Source organism: Panthera tigris, chromosome A2, assembly GCF_018350195.1.
Source record: "Panthera tigris isolate Pti1 chromosome A2, P.tigris_Pti1_mat1.1, whole genome shotgun sequence".
Lineage (NCBI taxonomy): Eukaryota > Metazoa > Chordata > Mammalia > Carnivora > Felidae > Panthera > Panthera tigris.
The window spans coordinates 110,334,008-110,355,145 of record NC_056661.1 but is presented as its reverse complement, the minus strand read 5'-3'; the positions used below and the strand labels follow the sequence as shown (position 1 = coordinate 110,355,145).

The 21,138-nt window shown below is 35.0% G+C and overlaps 1 protein-coding gene across 2 annotated transcripts in view; it reads right to left on the bottom strand.

Annotated features, from left to right (window-relative positions):
* HDAC9 (histone deacetylase 9) overlaps positions 1 to 21,138 on the bottom strand; it is a 955,850-nt gene that overhangs the window by 283,585 nt on the left and 651,127 nt on the right. For both annotated transcript variants that reach the window (XM_042967858.1, XM_042967863.1), the window contains exon 15: positions 6,249 to 6,426. In XM_042967858.1, coding sequence (XP_042823792.1) covers positions 6,249 to 6,426 — 178 coding nt within the window. The remainder of the gene's footprint in view (positions 1 to 6,248; positions 6,427 to 21,138) is intronic.

The following is a 21,138-nucleotide window of genomic DNA, read 5'->3' as shown; positions in this document are numbered from 1 at the left end:
CCTCTCTCTCTCTCTCTCCCTCCCTTTATCTCTCTCTCAAAAATAAACATTAAAAAAAGAATGAGTGAGCAAAAACAAACAAAACAGATGAACAAAACCCAGAGCCTATGAGAATATGCTACAAAAACTGTAAAGGAAACACCATTCCTAGTAGTTAGGTCAGTGAAGATGATTTACTATAGGAACCAAAATAAAAACTTAGAAAACTTTTTGGCATCCCCAAATGTTAAAAGAAGCCAAAATAGAAGCCAAAAGCGAAATGGAAAATCATTATAAAATAAAAGCCAATAAAATAGAAGCCAAAAGCTAAATGGAAAGTTCAAGCTAAATTAATGAATAAAAAGAAAGATGGATAAATACTGCAAAGAAACAATAAATAGTAGCAAAATTAAAATCTAAACTGGAGGTAACAAAAGAGGAATTTACATTTCAGGAAACTGAATTGGTGCTACTGAATATAAACTTAGAGATGTACACAATGAGCAGAAAATATGAAAGTCATAGAAGAGGAGTCTCAACAAAAAGTTGTAATTTCCCTCAAGGAAGAATTCAGAGTAATAGAATAATATAAAGAATTAAAGAATTTTTTCCTAACTAGAAAGAGACACGTACATGAACATGTATCTGCAAATGCTCATCTTAAAGATGATTTGGGTTTTTTTAATTAACAAAATAAAGAAAACATACTATAAGGCTACAGGAAAGAATAAACAGGCTGCCCACAAAAGAACATATACTAGTATGAATTCAGACTTCTAATCAATGCTAAACAAAAACTGTCCAAATGCTTGAGCATTTGGCTCTATTTCCAGACTTTTCAGACAGAAAACATGTGCCCCAATAAGTCTATGTCCAACTTTGCATGAAGGGAATAGGATGATAATATTGTCAGGCACAAAAAGCCCAAAAAATTAAAAATTAAAAAAACATAAATATACATATGTATCTATGTTATATATATACTTATAAATATGTATGCTATGATATATATGTGATCAAGTTTAGTTAATCTCCTAAATAAACAAAATAGCTATTTTTATCATCTTCAGTAAGATTCAGATGAGCAAATTTTTGAAGATTTTTCAGGAGAAATTCCAAGTGCATATGTTTGAAGATGGTAATCTCAAAACTGATTCTTTTCCCAAAGGAAATTAATCTCTCCATTCTGATACAGGTAGTAACAGAAGTTGCTCTAGAGGTTTGAAAACACACACAAACATACACACACAATTACACACATACACATATACTTACCAATACACACATGTACACGAAAAGAACACAAACATACGTATAAATTTTCTTTATTCTGTTAAAGAGAGCCACATAGGAAGATGAAAATATACTGAAAACAAATCCATATTTTACTTAGGGTTACCTCTGAATGATGGAATAATGGGTGATTCTTCTTTATAGTTTTCTAGGTTTACCAAATTGCCTTCAATGAACATGTATCCTTTTTCTCTAATTAATAAGAATATAAACATCACCCTAAAATTTGACGTAACATACCAATGATAGTTTTTTGTATAATTTTCAGTATTTTGTGTCTATTTACTCTCATTTCACTCAGTTGTTCATTTGTTTGTTGATTTACTTGTTTATTAGACAGTAAATATATATAATAAGCACCTTCCTTATACTAGCTATGTATCTAAGAAATGGGGTTAGAGAAAACAGAAAAACAGTCTCTTTCCTCATGGAGAGCCCAGTGGAACACAACGCCTGAAATAAATAAGTAAATACAATATTTGGGGAAAAATCCAGTTTGTTATGAGGGATCATAAAGAATTCAGATTTAGCTGATCAAGCAAGGCTTCTTGAAGGAAACAACATATAAACTAAAACTTGAAGAATTAACCAGAGTTAGCCTGACTTGGGAAAGTAGCTTTCATTGAAAGGAAGGAAGGAAGGAAGAGAAGGAGGGAAAGAGAGAGGGAGGGAGGGAAAGAGGGAGATGGAGAGGGAAAGAGAGAAGGAGGGAGGGAGGGAGGGAGGGAGGGAGGGAGGAAGGGAGGGAGGGAGGAAGGAAAGAAGGCAAGCCAGTGTTGCTATTCTCACACTGAAATATTCAAATGTATTTCACTTTCCATCATGCTGTTTCACCCACTAAACGTCAATTGAAAAATTCAACTCAATTATTTTTAATGGCTTTCACAATGTTGGTTTGGTTTGAGTACTATGATTCTATTCACACTAGACACTGACTAAAAAGATAATATCACAAAGAAAGAACTTCCTCACAAATTATGTAAAGCAGCCTAGCACTGGGAGAAAGACATTAAATTGTACTGATAGGGAGGATAAAGCCAATCAAATTCATTTGCCATTAAATCTTTGTTTCAGGGAATCTCATTTGGTACAATAATACCTTATACTCTCCAAGTCCTGTTGTGAGCCATGGCCAAGCCTCATCTCTATTAGAAAGACCTGAGCAGAAAAGATGACTATGGTAAAGAAAATAAAATACAATGCCCTTTCCTTAATTATCAGAAGTTATATAAACAATATGTCTTGGCTTTACATAGAACAAAAACCTCTACCTTTTAAATTGAATATTACAAAAAATGAGTATTAATACTCAGATTCCAATCATAAAATCCCTTTCAAGGAGTATGTGGCAACCTGGCTATACAACACATATTCTTCAGTATCATTAGAAGCATCATAATCTTATACTCTTCTTGCCCATCCTAGAAATAACTGTACTCAGGCATTGTGGAGGACCACCATGTAATAGCCACATATTAATCCATTTCTTGGTCCATTCAAGTCTTCACAGGAAATAGTCCAAAGACTTCATCCTACAACAACTGACTGAAATCACATACAACATTTTCCACTTGAAATACTGATTTGTTCTTTTCAAAAAGCGGGTGGTGTGGCTGCTCTATCTGGTTGCTGAGAATCCACATGGAAGGTGAAAGTTTGAAAGGTGTGCCTTGAAAATTATGTGAGTTAAGTATTAGATAACTTTTTAGTTGTGGCAAAAAGTACCACTCTTACAGAATGGATTTAAGTAAATCACCTACCTTTGTAACGTACTTTTTTCTGCTCCTTCCTTTTTAGTGGAACAACTACTGAGCATGTGAGATTGCATACCATTCTTTGAAAAAAACCTAAATATTACCAAGGAATATACTTGAATGTCACTTTTGATTTTTTTAACTGTATCTATAGCAGATATTTAAAAGTCAAAAGAAAAGCATTTAGTGCTTAAACATACTTTTAAAATATACTAAAAATCAAAATCTTAATAGTTCATCTCTGAAATCAGATCATTAGAAATACTAAAATGAGGGATGCCTGGGTGGCTCAGTCGGTTAAGCTTCCGACTTCAGCTCAGATCATGATCTCCTGGTTCATGAGGTTAAGCCCTGTGTCAGGCTCTGTGCTGACCATTCAGAGCCTGGAGCCTGCTCAGATTCTGTGTCTCCCCCCTCTCTCTGCCCCTCCCCCACTTGAGCTCTGTCTCTCTCTCAAAAATAAATAAATATAAAACAAAATTAAAAAAAAATACTACAATGAATTTTGAGATCATGTGGATCTCAAAGATTCTCAGAGAGAATGGAGGCTACAGGAGAAATGTGGATTAAACACTATGTGGAACAAGCAGAGTAATGATGGTACGTTTCGTTTCCTTTGGATTTGGAAAAGCACTAAATGAGAGTTAGCAACCAAATATGTATTTTTAATCAGAATGGCAATGGAGGGGCTATTAGCATATATGTAAATAACACACTTTGTATACTTTTTTAAAAAAATTGAGCCGTTTTAAGAATTTAAATGTTAGGATACAATTTTGAAGACCAAGTGAGAGAATAAAGTTTTTCTCTACCAAAGTATATAATGTTAAAATCACTTAGTCATTCTTCTTTTTTTTAATGTTTTTATTTTTGAGAGAAACAGAGAGTGAGTACTAGTGGGGGTGGGACAAAGAGAGAGGGAGTCACAGAATCTGAAGTAGGCTCCAGGCTCTAAGCTGTCAGCACAGAGCCCCACGCGGGGCTCAAACTCACGAACTGCGAGATCATGACCTGAGCCAAATTCGGATGCTCAACCGACTGAGCCACCCAGGAAGCCCCGCTTAGTCATTCTTTAACTGGAACAATAATTACAAAGCAACTTTCAGTATTTTCAAATTTGAACTATCAATCCTAAGTGTTTATGACTGTATGTACATATATACATTCTATGCAAACTGTTTGTTGATTTAATTAAAATTTACTATTAAATATAAAATACTGTTTTTAAAAAATATAAGTGTATATAATCATTCAGATAAGAAGTGTGCTTAAGTCCATTAAATATGAAAACAGTCTCAAGCTCACTTCCCTATTTGTGTTGCTGACATTATGAGAAAGAAACTAACCATCTGAAATGATCCAGTCTTTGGTTTGAATGATTAGGTTGTTTGTCATGCTTCTATTAGCAGTTATAGTCTACTTTTCACCTGGATTCTTCTAAGGCCTCCAACCCTGTCCACCTGGCAACACTGCTTTCTCAAGCTTGTAGTATTATTCTAATATTCAGAAATCTTACTTTATTCATATTTAAGGAACATATAAAAGCAGAGGAAACCAAAGCATATCAGGAAAGGGTCACCCCTCTTAACCAAGATAAGAAAATCAATCAATAGGATTTCAGTAGTAGACAGCGACATACTGTAGGAACAGCACCACAAAACTTTATGATGAAGTTCACTTTTAAACTAAGGAAATAATTTTGAGTGAATGGAATTACCACCATGATAGGATGATCACTGATTGCTCTGTGTTCTCTGAAAACTTGTGGCCACTGTGATAGGGTGATCACTGATTGCTCTGTGTTCTCTGAAAACTTATGGCCAAAATAAAAAATATTTTCTAGAGAAAGAATTTAGAAGAATGTAATTCTTGAAGGCTACCGATCTGAATAGCTACAAATAGTACTCCTCTGCATCACATATCTGGTTTTGAGCAAAAACTCTCTAAAGACCAAGGATAGAACCAGGCACAACGTATCCCATCAGATTGTGCTGACACTGGGCTACAGTCCTGGCTTATCTGGGATACCAGGGCAGGTCTGCTATGCTCCAATACAGGGATCTGAGGCAGTGGTTAATATGGTACAAGAAATACATCCAAATATACCTAGCCTGTAACTCCTAGTATGGAATGTTGGCCTGTGCAATAACACCTTGCAAAAAGTAGTTCCTCCGCATACTTATTAAAGATGTCTGTCAAAGTTAAATAACTTGGCCATTCCATTCATATTTTTAAATAAAGATGATATCAAAGCTTGGGAATGTGATTTTAGAAAAAGCATTTTAACTTTTCCCAGCACAAAGGGTTGTATGAGGTCACTGAAGCCACAAAAACAAACTGGAATCCTGAAAACTGATTCAAAAATAAATCAGATAACCTGTAAGAGTCTTTGAGAGAAGGTGCACATGAATTCTCCCATGCTGCATCCAAGTTATGAGTCCCTTAGGGCTATTTTATCTTTCATTTGATCAGCCACAAGTTTGAGAACATGGATATCTTATGGATCCTATTCTTGTGAAGACAGAAAGGAGTATTTATCCACATGGATATTTACAGCATAGTTCCTTTGGAGAGGGAAGGGCACCCCTTTTTTGTGTGTATGTTCCAGCCTTGACCTTCCTCTGGCCTTTGTTTTCCTCTGTAGCCAGGTTCTAAAATAACACAGCTGTAGGCAAAGGAAGAGATTGGTCAAATAGCCCACCCAGAGGTGCCATAATAAATGGAAATGAAACTAACGTACGTAGCATTAAGCAAGGTTTGCCCTGGCCAACTGCCTCCCAGGAGTCATCTAAATGGCAAGTCGGAAGAAAACAATGAAACAAACAAAATGTGAAAAACAAACGTGGGGAGAGGCACTCTTCAGAGTCAAATAAAGCTGAGCATCATAAATTTCCTAGTGGCCAGGACTACTAGGAGGAAGAGACTGAGGAACACTGCTAAAGAATGTTGTAGGGATTTTGTTTCCAAAAGGGATCTATGCACCTGTTGATATGTTTTCCAGGCCCTTGAATGATAACAATTTATGAGGCTATTAATACTAAGCCCAAGATTTATCAGATGTGCTGTTTGTCTTGTGGCCAATATAACCTCATAAAATTTGGGTTGCACTGGGTTAAAATGAGCGTTCTGCTATTGGAGTTATTCAAAGCATTTAAATTGCTTAATCCCACAAGAACGGTGTATGTAGCCTGCCTATTAGGGAAAGTCTTTAGGGATTCCTACCAGTTGCAGAGCCAGGCTGGAGGGGGCAGTCCATTTCTGGATGAGGTAAAATGGAGGCAGCAGGGGAGGAATGAGTCCTGGAGACAAGACGATGTTTCTCTAATCCATCCATGCCAACCACAGCCAGCTGAGCTTGGCGCACGGAGCGCGCACGTGTGTGCTGGGGCTCCAGGAAGGGCTGTTGCCAAGAAAAGAGCACAGTAGAAAGAAACATGAGACAAGCATTAAGGGAGACACTGAGAATGACGTGTAAACAAATTAAGTTCATCAGGTCAGAGACATAATAAACGGTGTGAAGGAAAAAGAAAAAAAAATAGAGAAAGGGAGAGAAAAAACAAGATCTAGTCAATAAATCCATTCAACAGATGTTTTCACACTGACTTCCAGGGCTTGTCTGCCTGGCTAAGGAGGAGGTGATGGCAGGAGACCTGTCAATTTGAACTGATTGAAAGAAACAGACCTTTAACCTCAAAAGGAACATCAACTTAGACTCGTTTCCTATCTTGATAACAACATTTGAATATAGCTCCAGAATTGTTGCAACACAAAGTGGGAAAGCAATTCAACTGCTTTCAAACTGCCAATAAGGCTAAATTCTGAAAATTCTATCTTGAATTTATTCAGTAATATTGGCAATAAAATTTATGGGAGCCTAAAATTACCAATTATATGGCTATATTTTAATACCTTTCAGCCTTCACATTATGGTATAGAACAATGAATTTTTCATAGGTTGAATGGTATAATCTCAATAAAATAAAAATTTTGTTTCTTTAAAGAGTATTAAATATAATCTCAGCGATTTAACAATGTTAACATGTTTCATACTGTAGTTATCAAATCAAAAGCCTGAGTTTGGAATTCCTCGAAGATTCACTTAGTCCATACTTCTGTCTCCAAAAAAGACTATCTCTAAAACACAGACAAGCAGCTAATTTAACTATCAATATTACATAGTGAATATACTTCCTCTTCTTCAAAATCAGGGAATTCCTAACTCTTGCACTGCTTTTTATGATTCTTTCCTTTTCCATATGCTTAACAAATGTGGAAAATGGCTGAACAGTGATATATAAGATGATTTGATTATTGCATGCCATAGAAATTGATGCCAAAAAGTTAAAGTCTTTTAAGTATAAGACTAATTCCTATAATTTTAAATTTTTACATGCCTTTATGTTTTGATCTACCTGGCTAGCATTTACTCTTTCAAGACTCGATGCAAACATTACCTCTCATTAGTGAGGATTTGCCTTACACCTCCTATTAGGTTAGGTGCTAGCACCCATCATTTGCGATGCTTGTATTTCTAGCACAAGGCTTGTTATATCCTAAGTGTACAAATTACCCACTTAGAATGCTAACAAATCTACATACAACACAACTGTACTCAATGCATATTGCATGGTTTTATGTCATTATTACTTCCCCTGTATATGAGTTAATGGTGCATATTATGATTATGATTATGAATGTTTCATTATAGACAACAGGCAAAGACTGCCCAATTTTTTAAAAATAATCTTTTAAAATTAACTTTAAAATAAGTTGTAATTAGTGTATATGTACATATTGTTACTGCTGTATACAATACAGCAGAATAACTGTACCATCAATCAGTCAGTTGCAAGTCATCTGTCACATACTCAGGCTTTGGGCATTGACTGTGATGATAAGGATGGCTTGGTCAGGATCTAGTTCTAGTTATAATAGTTTTAACACTTTGACAGGAGTTTAACTCTCTTGTTTTCTTGAGTGCTTCCATCTATAATACCCTGAGGATACAACAATAAGTATGACACAGTCCCTCCTCTGATAGAATTTATAATCAGAGGGAATGCAAATGCATAATCATGACTTGGGGAATTTTCTATGGGGAAAAGGGGTTTTTCTGCATTTGATCTAAAATGCATGAGTAAACATCTACCTGAATGTCTGTAATCTCCATTTCTCTGTCTCTTCCTACTGTAATTTCTTTAACCCTCATCTAACCTCATGCATAAGGCCTTTGATCACCGTATTCCTAAGACAACCCATCTTACTTCTTTCTGCAAGAATTATCTTCCTAAGGCCCTCCTGTAAGCAAGAAGTTGACACAAAAGCCTCTGAAGGAAACTGAAGTCAGAACTTCCCTAGCCTGGCATTTGGGCCTCTATGACCTTAGGCCAACCTGCATTCTCAACATTAGGTCTTCTATTCCTTTCCCAAGTTCTAGCCCAAATCCTATCTACTGTACAACAAATATCGTTCCCAGGGCTGCATTCTCATTGTCATGAGCCCTGGGCACTATTAACTTTTTTGGGTTCCTTCCTCCATAAGTAATTATTAGAAAATTACATTCTATGCTTATATTGCCATACAATGGATTTTATATATATTATATTTTCTCTTTTGATTAAAATTTAAACATTCTGGGAGCACCTTCAAGTATCATGGGCTCTGGGCATAGTGTCTACTGTGTCTATGGAGACAGTGGCCCTAGTCCTTTGTGTTCCACCAATCTTTTGTGCATCATCCCTCTAGGTGTATCTATGAAGCTGCACATTCAGCAATCATGCACATCCTCTAAGAAAAACCTGTAATTGTCCAAAGAACCTTTTTAAGCTACCACATTAAATGTACTTTCACTTTCCATTACATTCCTAATACACTTTTTCTCTCTCCTTCTCCTTGCTGTCATCTTTTCTCTATTCGACTTACTGCATGCCATAACCACTTCCTGAGCTCATACTGTGTGCCAGATACTTTGCTGGTGTGTGGAGCCATTTTTATGTTCATTGTCTAGTCAGAATACAGATACTAAATATTTCTAAGTATAATGTAATCATAAATACAATGAGTGCTGTATAGAATAAATGCAAAGTGCCATAAAAATGTAAAGAAAAATCTGATATAGAGGTTGAGGGAACTTGCATCTAAGAATGTGATGTTTAAGATGTGAAGGATAAGTTGAATTAGTCAGGTAAAAAGTGGGGACAAGCTCTAGACACACTGTGTGTGTGAGACAAATTATCTTTGCATGTATAATATGCAAAGTTTTTTGAACCATGGACTGGATGTAACTCATTTCTGAGTTACATTTTTTGAGTTTATTTTCTGCTGCATTGTATATCTTGTTCTTATGCTTTCTTGAACCTAAATAACTATTTGCACATTGAAAATATATAACATATTTGGAAGTTAAAGGCCAATAATATAACCATGTTTTAGATGACTGGGGTTACTGAATGGTTTTCTCTCTTAACTAAAGAATCAATACTGTAAGAGCTCCATGTAAATAATATCACTAACTTCTTTTTAAATAAAAGGGGTGCCTGACTGGCTCAGTCAATTAAACGTCTGATGTCAGCTCAGGTCATGATCTCATGGTTCATGGGTTCAAGTCCCGCATCAGGGTATGTGCTGACAGCTGAAAGCCTAGAGTCTGCTTCATATTCTGTGTGTCTCTCTCTTCCCCTCACGTTATGTCTCTCTCTCTCTCAAAAATTAAATAAATGTTAAAAATTTTTAAATAAAATATATTTATTGCTTACTTGAGCTTCACAGGAACCTTTTGAGATAATGGAATAATACTTTGCTAAGCCATAAGCATGAAACAAATGTTACATCTTAATACAGAACTTCATAATCAGGTAGGCAAAATCCTACTTATCCAATCTCTACTATTAGGAATATAGCAACACAGATAAGAGACAAATAACTACTTGTTAAGTAGTAGTTATTTATCACATATAAGTGTTCATCCAATATCTATTGTACATGCAGAAGAAAAGAAATCCCATGTTGGGTTGTATAGACAAGAAAGTGAATTAACCACGGCTCCTGATCTTGTGGGTTGACATTCTATATTCAAGCACTTTATCCCTAGTTGGTAAGTTCCATAAGGATAAAAGCTTTGCCTATTGATTCAGATATTCCTATGTAGTGTTTCAGATGTAGCCAGTGTTAATAAATATATGATGAGTAAATAAATACTCAGGAGATACATAGGCATCCTTAAGATTGCTCTACAGGGATAAAACAAGAAAGCCTATTATAAGCAATCATAACATAGTCAACCAAAGAATGGCTAGGTAAAAATATAAGAAAATAGACACTAAACAATTATCAAAAGACGATACTCTGAAATCATTTAGGGTTAGAGCCAAGAGATAATGAAAGAAATGAGTGATTTGAAAATTATTTTTCCTTTGTAATTTTATGAAGTTTCCAAACCTTCTATGTACCACCCATATTAAAACTTTAAGAAAAATGGTAAATGGTTTTAAAAATACACAGTCAAAACTTAGACATAAGAGCATAGGTCAAATATTTTTGAACCTTCTACCAAAAAAAGGACTAAAGAAGTGAGAAAAGATTATTCACTTTCAAGAGTTGACCACAATTATATACCCTTTTACAAATGAAGTATGGCTTTTAATATATAGGGGGAATCTTGATAATCCAGTAAGGCACACATTACTATGCTCATATTTGACAACAAAGCATCACAAAATGGTAAGCCACTTTTATTTCTGATGGATATTACTCCAAAGCAATAAAAAGCTTTCTGCTTGAGGCTGAAAATTGAGACAATTTTTTTTTATTTATTCTAAGAGAAAGAACAAACAGGGGAGGGGCAGAGAGAGAGGGAGAGAGAGAATCCCAAGTAGGCTCCGCACTGTCAGAGCAGAACCCAATGAAGGGCTCAAACTCAAAAACTGTGAGATCATGACCTGAGCCAAAGTCAGATGCTTAACTGACTGAGCCACCCAGGTGCACCTAGTTAGTATTTTTGTGTTGTAGCTGGAATTTACTGATGTGTTTCACTACACCTTTTTTTTCCTATTAGCAATTTTAATAAGAGATAATTTTGTCCATAGTTATTTTCCATAATTTTAAGTAAGTACAAAAGAGAATGTTTCTGTCGCGTTTTCAGAAAAATAAAATGCTTAAGAGCACAAAACCTATTGTTACTAAAAATTAGATGGATACCCAAACTAAACTTTCATCTACTGAGCCTCACTGAAAAATGTCATGCCCACATGAATAATAAATACAATGTCCCCTCAAAAAAGCCTTTTTGCTTAAGATATCTTTTAAATATACTATCTTGAGGCTATTTCTTAAGCATACATTAGTCCTTCTTTTTTCAGGTTATTTAATTGGTGCTTTGGTTTTGATTGGTTACTTTGCCAGACTGTCATTCTGAGAAATTGTCTCAGGTTACTAACTGTAAGACAACATTTTCTTATATGAAGGAAGTAAGCGGTTCAGGCCTTATATGCCTGAACATCATCTGTCTCCTCCCACTGATAAAAACTATAAATTACTTTCACAGTAGAGTTACTATGCATCCATTTTATAAATTCTTCAGTAATGCCTAATAAGACATCAATGTCATTGAGGCCCAAGCCTTTCTAAATATGGGGGATAGGCACTGCTGTCCCTTTGAAAGTGGGTAGGAAAAGGTCTTGAAGTTTTCTGTATGACAAGCACAATGTTCTTCCTTAGAGTAAAATATTTATTTAGAGGTAGCTTGCTAATGGAGATTATGAGGTAATAAAGCCCCTGGGCAGAGGCAACATCAACATTATATTTTTCTTTAATTTTTGGTTATGTTTCTGTTTGGTTTTGTTTTGCATTCTTGTTGTCATTGCTTAAGGACCTCTTTTATGGCTTCTGGGTTTTCACTTTGTTCTGGATGGTTACATTTGTTTCCAGACATGTGGGTGGCTGCTCATTATGTGCGATAATCAGTATCATTATGCAATTTCAGCAAGAACAAATACAGAAATAAAAAATTATAGTGTTTCATCTTTGAAATAATCAGTGAAATAATCAGAATTATTTGAATTAGCTTATTAAAAGATAGTACCTAAAAGAAAAAAATATCATGGGAAAACAATTATGAAAAAAAGTTAAAATTTGATTTCCAAGGCCATTTCTTTAAAGAATATATGTTCCTTCTTTATTGGCATTATGAGCAATTTGATTTTCTTTTTGGTTTCACAGTGTTTTGAACTTCAGGAGTCTTGTTTTTCAGAAAATTAGAATCATAAATATGCCTAGAGCCTATCTTGTAAAATGCCAGGGGCTGCGGGAAATTTGCATGTTCTAAAGTATTTGTATTATTCAGGATGGATGCATAAATACTGATTAACTTTAGACTGTTTAAAACTAAACATGCATGTTAATAATTTAAAAGGAGCTTAAATAAAAATGATGTATATAACTTTAAAGAAGACAAAAAAATTTTGGAAAAGAGAAAGGGAACCCTCTTGCACTACTGGTGGGAATGCAAACTGGTACAGTCACTCTGGAAAACAGTATGGAGTTTCCTCAAAAGTTAAAAATAGAACTACCCTATGATCCAGCAATCATACTACTAGCTATTTACCCAAAGAATACAAAAATACAAATCCAAAGGGATACATTTTATATGTGTAAAATAGATGATGGGGATTAAGGAGTGCACCTGCTGTGGGGCACCTGGGTGGCTCAGCCAGTTAAGCATCCAACTCTTGACTTGGGCTCAGGTCATGATCTCATGGTTTGTGGGTCTGAGCCCCACGTCCCTGACAGTGTGGAGCCTGCTTGGGATTCTTTCTCTCTCCCTCTCTCTCTACCCCTCATACTCTCTTTCTCTCTCTCTCAAAATAAATAAACTTTAAAAAAAAAATGGGGCACCTGGGTGGCTTAGTCAGTTAGGCACTAGACTCTTGGTTTTGGCTCAGGTCACGATCTCACATTTCATGGGTTCAAGCCCCATATCAGGCTCCACAGTGACAGTGCAGAGGCTGCTTGGGATTGTCTCCCCCTCTCTCTCTCTGCCCTCCCCCACTCACTCTCTCTTTCTCTCTCAAAAATAAACTTAAAATTTTATTTTTTAAAAAAAGAGTGTACTTGCTCTAATGAGCACCAGGTATTGTATGGAAGCACTGAATTACTATATTGCATACCTGAAACTAATACTACACCATATGTTAACTAGAATTTAAATAATTTTTAAAAAGAAAAAGAAATGACAACTTAAATTTATTAAAATTAGCCATTTTGGTAAAAAAGAAGCAAAAGAAGCAGTAATATAAAATAAATGGAGAAAAATGAAACATGAAAAAGCTGAACTATAATGCACAAAATGAGATGCTAGGAACAAACCTCAATTTATTACTAACACAGGTGATGTAAAGGTACTCAATTTACCATTTAAAAGATGAAGACTATGGATTAGGAGATTAGGTTAAGACAGACCAAGAGCCTTCAAAGCCCTGAGTAAGTCATATCGATTTAACTCCTGTGCACCCAACTCTAAGGACTGCAAGAATCTATCCTACAGCAATTGATTGCAGATCAAACACTTTAATTAAGCTAAGCCCTTACTAGATTGGTGGGCCTCCATCCCACAAAAATTTAGCTAACAGCTAAACACCCTAATCAACCAGCTTCTCTCGCCTTCTAGGAGGAAAAAAAAAAGGCGGTAGAAGCCCTGGCAGTATTTGAAGCTGCTTCTTTGAATTTGCAAATCAATGTGATATTTCACCAGAGAGCTTGGCAAAAAGAGGGCTTCAACCTCTGTTCTTAGATTTACAGTCTAAGGCTTTACTCAGCCACTGTAGCTATGTTCATAAACCGCTGACTATTTTCCACTAACCACAAAGATACCAGAACTCTCTACCTTTTATTCGGTGCCTGAGCTGGCATATAGGAACTGCCCTCAGCCCTCTAATTGGAGCTGAACTCAGCCAACCCAGTACTCTACTAGGAGATCATTAGATCTATAAAGTAATTGTCATTGCCCATGCATTCGTGATAATTTTCTTTATGGTAATACCAATCATGATCAGAGGCTTTGGGAACTGAGCAAGTTTAAATTAAAAGATTTTATGAAGACATACAAAAAATACTAACCAAAAAAAAAAAAAAGAAAAAAACAAAGGGGCAGAGGAGGAGGAAAAGCCTTGTGCAGCCATCCTGAAAAGAGACAAAACAGACTTTAGGGGGAAAATATTAGAGACCATATAAAGTTACATATAAAATAATATGAAAGTTAAATTAACAGTGACAACAAATTTAAACCTAGGAACATAAGCTCAATATGTAAAGAGCATAAATTGGCAGAATTACAAAGAAAAAAATTAAAAATTCACATATGGTAGGAGGTCATAACAAACTTAAAGCGATCGAGGTTACAGAAGATCTGAATAACCCAATTCTCTAGTTATTAAATTTTGAAACCAATAAAATACTCTTTCAAGCACCTATGGAACAACTACAAAACTAATACAATAAAGCAAATGTCAATAAACTTTTAAAAATTAATATTTATAATGGAATATTATTCAGTCTTAAAAAGAAACTCTGACATGTGCAATAATATAGATGCACCTTAAAGGCATTAGGCTAAGTGAAATAAGCCAGTAACAAAGGACAAATACTATGTGATTCCATTTGTATGACACACCTACAGTAATAAATTCATGAAGACAGGATTGTGGTTACCAGGGGCTGGGAAAAGGGGGAAAGACAGTTATTATTCAAAGGGTACAGAGTTTCAATTTGGAAAGATGAAAAAGTTCTGGAGATACACTGTGGTCATGGGGGCACAACAAGGTGAATATACCTAATGTCACTGCACTCTACACTTAAAAACAATTAAATGGTAAATTTTTTGTTTTATATATTTTCCAGGAAAAAAAGGAAGAATTAATATTATAAAGATCATGTATGCTGATGACATTATAATCAGAGATATAAAGTATGTAGATGAAAATATACACTAGACTCTGTTATTGAAAGAATTAAAATCATAAAGATTACAGTTCTTCCCAAATTATTTCTGGAATGTTTCAGCTCATTCTAAATTTTGTATAGATTAAAGGCAGAGACGAGCTATGTGAATTTTGAACATAAGGAATAAGCGGGGAGATAGGCCCAACCAAATACCTATACATACTAAAACCTAAATCATTTAACACAATAGAGTATTATTACATCATTGAATAGAGTATAATAAATTAGTAGGATAGAATAGAGAGCCCAGAAGGAGACCCATGAGTATATGGAAACTCCGTAAATAATAAAGATGCCCTACAGAATAGCAGTTAAACAAGGAATGTCTATACGTGATGCTGGGAAAACTGGTAACCTCTAAGGGGAACAATAAATTTAGATTCCTAATACTATCTGGAAAAAGAAAGGATTAAAAACTAAAATGTAAAATTCACAATTTAAAATATTTAATAATGTGGAGAATATCATTCTAAAGTTGGAGAAGGAAAGGAATTTAAGTACTTTATAACATGAGCCAGTAAAATACACGCCACCATGGAAAAGAGAAGAGACTAAACAGGTTGGAATGTTCACTGAGCATCTGCTAGGCCCTGAAAATGAGGCCTGCTGTCCATTCACTGAGGCCTAAACACTGAGGCTGGGGGAGGAGGGCCCAGGGTTCCTCCATCTGAAGCACTGCTTTGTACAAACCTAAGCACACAAAGCAGGCATCACTTTAGGTTCTGACACAAGTTCATAACAATTCAAGGCCATGTGCTAATCAGATCTGGGTCTGGGTCCAGACCACTCAGCCTAAAAGAAAAGACAAGATAAATTAGGGGTAAAATGTTTGCAAATATTTAATGAATAAAGCAATTTTTAATGTTTGCATTACATACATAACTCTTAAAAATAAATGGGGACAGAAAAATGGACAAGTATGAACAAGGAATACCCAGATAATGAAACATTTCAATAAACCAACAAATATATGAATAGAAACAACCTCAGTAATAAAAGAAATGTAAACTAAAACCAACAGGGGATGCCATTTTATACTCATCAGATTGACCCAACATTTGAACTCTGATAATAGCAAGCATTAGTGAAAATATAGAGCAAGAAAAACTCATAGATGGCTTGTAGAAGGATAAATTGTTACAACCACATCAATGAACAATCCACTAATATTGAGTAAAAGTGAAGATAAACAATAAATCTACAGTAAAAATGGTAAGTGAAAAAAGCAAGGAAAATAATGTATATGAAGTTATTTAAGTTTAAAAATGTGCAAGTGAATATCATATACTGTTTAAATGTATATGAATGTAGTAAAAATATAAAGAGAAAGGCATGGGAAAAATAGGCAAAATTAGAGAAATAGAAGGGAGATAAGATAGGAGAGAGACATACAGGTAATTTCAACTATATACTATATTTCTTATGTTGTATGACAATATTAAACTATTATATAATAACGTACCATATGTCATATAGTATGTATATATTATATACAATTAATTTTTTTAACCTTTATTTATGAGAGAGAGAGAGACAGAGTGTGAGCAGGGGAGGAGCAAAGAGAGAGGGAGACACAGAATCCGAACCAGGCTCCAGGCCCTGAGTTGTCAGCACAGAGCCCGATGCGGGGCTCGAACTCACAAACCGTGAGATCATGACCTTAGTCAAAGTCGGATGCTCAACCGACTGAGCCACCCAGGAGCCCCAATATACAATTATTTATTAGATTTTATTTCTTAAGCTGGATGTTATGGATGTCCATTATATTTATCATTTTCTCTGTATATAAATACAGAGAAAATAAATTGTAAATGTTTAATAAGTTGGTGCATACAAAACACCAATATTATTGTAACACAATGGTTTTAGTTATAGGACTAAGTTTTTGTATGGAGGAAATAAAGATTCACTGGAAAATACAAACAGGGAAGTTCCTGGGTAGCTCAGTCAGTTAAGCAGCCAACTCTTCATCTGCTCTGTTCATGATCTCAAGGTTCATGGGCTCAAGCCCCACATTAGGGACTGACAGTGCGGAGACTGCTTGGGATTCTTTCTCTCTCCCTCTCTCTTTGCCCCTCCCCCCACCAAAATAAATAACCAAAAAAAAAAAGGAAAATACAAATAGAATGAGTGAAAGAAAAAAACAGAAATAAAAAGTTAAAGTAGATAAGAAAAAAATAATAAAAATAAGTATGAAAAAATATTTTTATTAAGTTTAAGCTAATTTAGAGGTCATATAGTCATAAAATATTCATTAATTTGTACCAACTTACACTGATAAATGAATACAATAACATGCACAATTAAGTATATTTCATTTTTAGAATTTCAACATATTATTAAATTCATCTCAATGAGAAAACGATCCTTAAGGGACTGAGAAATGAGAGCAGAAGGATGTAAATTAGAAATGTAAAATGAGGATTTGGAATAGAAAACAAATTTAAATGTGCAAATCTTAGGAAAATATCTAAAAGGACAAAAACAATTAAAAGTAATTACTTCTAAACACTGAAACTCTGATTGCTTCACTGATTGTTATATTCTTATTGTGACTGTACTTTCCAAATTGCCTAATAAGCATTTATTTTATTTTATCTTATTTTATTTTACTTTATTTTTTAAAATGTCTTTATTTTTGAGAGAGAGAGGACAAGAACATACGGGAGGGACAGAAAGAGAGGGAGAGAGAGAGAGAATCCTAAGCAGGATCCACACCCTTAGTATGGAGGTGGATGTGGGGCTCGAACTCACAGTACCGGGAGGTCATGACCTGAGCTGAAATCAAGAGTTGGACACTTAACCAGTTGAGCCACCCAGGTGCCCCATAAGCATATATTTTTATTTTAGAGGTTCTTTTGAAATGTTTTACTTTATTGTAATATCAGTATTTTAATTGGTTAGATATGCTAAGGTGGTGTGCATGTGTGTATTTAAAGTAAACACGAATTGCTATTAACTCAGACAGACTTGGACAATGAAGGACTATTAGATACAAGCTACGTATGAACAGAAACTCCCATTGCACTATTATAATCCCAGTCCCAAATTTAGAACTTGGAACATAACAGGAGCTCACTAAATTCTGAGTTTGAAGAATGTATATATTATATCTTAAAAATATGACTGCTTCTAAAAAGAGAGAGACAAATCAAAAAACAAGACTCTTAACTATAGAGAACAAACTGGTGGTTACCAGATGGAAGGTAGGTGGGGGGGATGGGTAAAATGGGTGATGGTGATTAACAAATATAATTATGACAAGCATTGAGCAATATATAAAATTGTTGAATCACTATATTGTACACCTGAAACTAATGTAATACTGTATGTTAATTAGACTGGAATTAAAATTAAAAACATTTTTAAAAAACTAAATAAATAAAATGATAAAGTAAAAGAAACAAAAGAAATATATAACTCCTTCCAGATTTGGGAGAAAAATCTGACTCTATTTGAGCTGGTAAATCTACATAATTTTTAAATGTCATTTAAATTTCTTGTGTTTCTTCTTCACAGTGTGGTTTACCAAAGAGTTTTGTGGCAATCAACAACTCTAGGTCACTAAGATATCTTATTTTGTTTTAACTCACCAGTGTATTGGAATAATTACTTTATCCTATTAAAGTCATAGTTACAACAGGTGATTGAAATGAAGTTTCAGAGAAAGTCTACACTTCTCGATATGTTACTGGGTGTATAGAAGTAATTCACTATTACCTTAGTGCCTTAAATTAAGGGTGAGACATTGGCTGATGACATATGGCTAAAGGCTGGTATAATGCGAAATAGAGCCCAAATATAGTACCTGTGAGCAGTGGTCTCCAAAGCGAGGAATACAAGCCAATACGGTGGGGTTTAAAAGAAAACAGTAGAGCTTCTACTGATATTTGGTTTTTAAATAAAAATACAAAAATCAAATAAACTATACTAATATTTGATACATGAATAGACACTAGCATTTACACCCAGTCCCTGCATCAAGGATTACACAGCACAAACTCTCTGTAAGATATCCTAACATAGGAAGGGGAGTCTAATTTCAAACCTTAATATAAAACTACAATCAATATAAAGCTATAATCAAAACAGTATGCTCTGGCATAAGGATAGACATATAAATCAATGGAATTGTACTGAGGATCCAGAAATAAACCCTTATACTTATGACCAATTGATTTTTACCAAGAGTACTAAGATTTTTCAATGGAGAAAGATTAGTCCTTCAACAAATGGAGCTAATTCATCTGCATATCCACATGCAGAAGAATGAAACTGACCTTTTCTCACACCACACAAAAATGAACTCCAAGTGGATCACAGAACTAAATATGAGAGCTAAATTTATAAAATTCTTTTAAGAAATATAAGAGTAAATCTTAGATGTAAGACCAAAAGAAAAAAATATCCTGAAAATACATAAATTAGATATAATCAGAGCTAAAAACTTTGTTTCAAAAGGACACCATCAAGTAAACAGATAATCCATGAATCAGAGAAAATATTCACAAAACATGTATCTGATAAGAGATTTGTACCCAAACTATATAAAGAATTCTTATGCCTCCATAACAAAAAACCAACCCAATTCAAAAATTAAGTCAATTTTCTGAATACACATTTCTCTAAAACAGATACATAAATGACCAATAAGCACATGAAAAGAAGCTCAACCTCATAAGCTATAAGGGATTTGTAAATCAAAACAACAATGAGAAATAACTTCACACCAACCACATTGGTTTATAATAAAAAAGACAGATAATAGCAACTGTTGGTGGGAATGTGGAGAAATTGGAACTTTCATACACTTAGTAAAAAGGAAATATGATGGAGCCACTTTGGAAAACAGTCTGGCAGTTCCTTAAAAAGTTAAACAAAGAACTACCACATGACCTAGAAATTTCCATAATATGTATATACTTAACAGAAATGAAAATATAGGCCTTACAAAAATTTAAACACGAATGTTCACAACAGTACTATTCATAATAACCCAAAGTAGAAACAACCTATATGTCCATCAACTGATGAATAAATTATGGCATATCTATGCAATGGAATATTATCTAGCCATACAAAAGTAATTTTTTTGTTCATTCATAAATAATACACAAACATTTGCTATTTTCAGGAGACATTTAGTCATTAAACTGCAAGTTGAAAAACTATGAATACCTAAAAATGTAGAAATATCCACTCAAAATAAATTTTAGTGAATTAAGTCTTAATATGTTTACATTTAAAAATCACAAGCCTATTAAGTCAAGGTCATAAGTCAAATGACACAAAGTGACCAGAAACACCACATAGGGCACACTTGAAGGCCACCAATAGGCCTCCCTCCTCCAGGAGCTCTGCTGGGGAGATGGGTAATCTGGTAGCTAAAGAAGGCTGTGATAAACTGTTGAAGTCAAACACTGAACAATATATGAGACCTAAAATAAAGGAGGTAAATTCTAGGTTCTGGAGAGCTTAATCAGATTATTGGAGAAGGAAAAGAAAAGAGCACAGGCAGAAGTCTCAGAAGCATTTGAAACCAGAGGTGTCACAGCCTCTGACCTACCTGTTAGCAGCTCTCCTGGTCAAACGTGCCCAACTACCCTGGGAAGCTGCAGGTCAATAAGAGCGGTTCCTGCTGAGCCAGGTCCCCCTGACACTGAGAGTCCTTACCATCAGCTGAGAAATCCATTCTCAAAGCATGTGCACAAAAGTTTCTAAAGGAATCCTAGTAGCTCCACAGCCATGTCAGATGGGCAGAGCCCATGGAGGTTGGGTGTGAAGTCTCAAACATCCCAGGAATATTAGGGACAAGTGCACAGTTACACAACGAAAACAGTAAAGAGCCAGAAAGAGACATTTGTGATGTGCTGTAAATATACACTTTCGTTGTGACCTGTCGTTCCAGCTCCAGGAGCCAAGAGGTCACGCCTCCTGCCCCGAGCTCCAGTCCAGACAAAGGCACCAGTTCCTTCACGAGGCTGGGGGATGGACAAGGCACAACTTCCACTTCCCTTTAAATGATTTAACAGCTCACTGCCAGATGTAGCAGCACTTTTAGGCATTTCTAAAAATTGAAAACACTAAGTAGGTTATCCACGCTAGGAAAGTACAGATA